Source organism: Aplysia californica, unplaced genomic scaffold (genome assembly GCF_000002075.1).
Source record: "Aplysia californica isolate F4 #8 unplaced genomic scaffold, AplCal3.0 scaffold00415, whole genome shotgun sequence".
Classification (NCBI taxonomy): domain Eukaryota; kingdom Metazoa; phylum Mollusca; class Gastropoda; order Aplysiida; family Aplysiidae; genus Aplysia; species Aplysia californica.
Genome location: NW_004797685.1, coordinates 696,235 through 697,363, shown reverse-complemented (window position 1 = coordinate 697,363; position 1,129 = coordinate 696,235). Strand labels below are relative to the sequence as shown.

General features: G+C 43.6%; 1 protein-coding gene across 1 annotated transcript in view; it reads left to right on the top strand.

The window, feature by feature from the left end:
• LOC101862054 (ABC transporter F family member 4) overlaps positions 1-1,129 on the top strand; it is a gene marked incomplete at its 5' end in the record, with an annotated part of 16,731 nt that overhangs the window by 1,592 nt on the left and 14,010 nt on the right. The window contains 1 exon segment of the mRNA XM_013085873.2: positions 812-967. Within this exon segment, the coding sequence (XP_012941327.1) occupies positions 812-967 (156 nt within the window).

The following is a 1,129-nucleotide window of genomic DNA, read 5'->3' as shown; positions in this document are numbered from 1 at the left end:
TGTGTGTGTGTGTGTGTGTGTGTGTGTGTGTGTGTGTGTGTGTGTGTGTGTTTGTGTGTGTGTTTGTGTGCATGTGCGTGTAAATTGGCTTAACGCATTATTCCTAACTCGATCCACGTGCCTTTACCCGTGTGCTTCAGTTTGCAGTTCCCAATTCACACTAAGTATGTCGTTTTTCTTTTGCTGAATGAAATTACCACCCACTATCGAGACACTTTTGTCACCAGATTGAATTTGAACCACTCCACTTCCACTCGGGCTACTTTTCCTTCCAAAGTTGTCCAGTTAATAAAGTACAGCTTTCGTATCCGACTAACCTAATAAACCCTTTGAACACCGAAGGTGGTGAAATATTTAAATCGAGATTCTAGTTACAAAAACTGGGTTCATTGAAATAAAATGCTAGAATGTCGTATTACTCTCAGCCCAGGCTGGCCCTGACAGGCAGAGTGCTCTGGTTTGCTCCTATTCTCTCCCATCAAACACCTACCCTCCTCATATCTCCTGTTTCTGTTATGTCTATATGTTACGGTCTTGTAACACCTCTAATCTGTTATTCGGCACATACTTGTTTGTATTAATTGTGTTGCAAGTGCCGTTAAACTCTTACAAAAATAAAGAAAGAAAGAAAAAAAAAGAAAGAAACTAACCAATAAAGAAAGAAGGAAAGGAAAAGAAACAAAGAAAGGAAAACCAGAAAAGAAATAATACACAAAAAGCCAAGGCGAACCCTCCCCCCGGCTGCCCGAACCCCCAAATTGTGGTTGAGCCAAGCTGACAGTACTCGAACCCTGCCCTCTCCCGCCACCAGCCACAGGAAGCAGAGCAAACCACGGCACCACCACCGGATGCGGACGAGGAGGAAGTGGACATAGACTTGGACGACCCGGATGTGGGCAAGGCTGCGCTCAAGATCCAGGCCGGGTTCAGGGGGCTGCAGGCGCGCCGTGATGTGGCCAGCAAGAAGGTTCCATTCTCATTTCTATTTCCATCTCCTCGGCTCGCGGTGCAGACGGCTTATTAATCGTTTGTAGGCTGTTCAAATGTTCTAAGCCCAATATTTTGATTTTTTTTTAAAAGCAAACAAGCAACAACAAAATTAAAAATTACAAAATTACAAAAATATAAA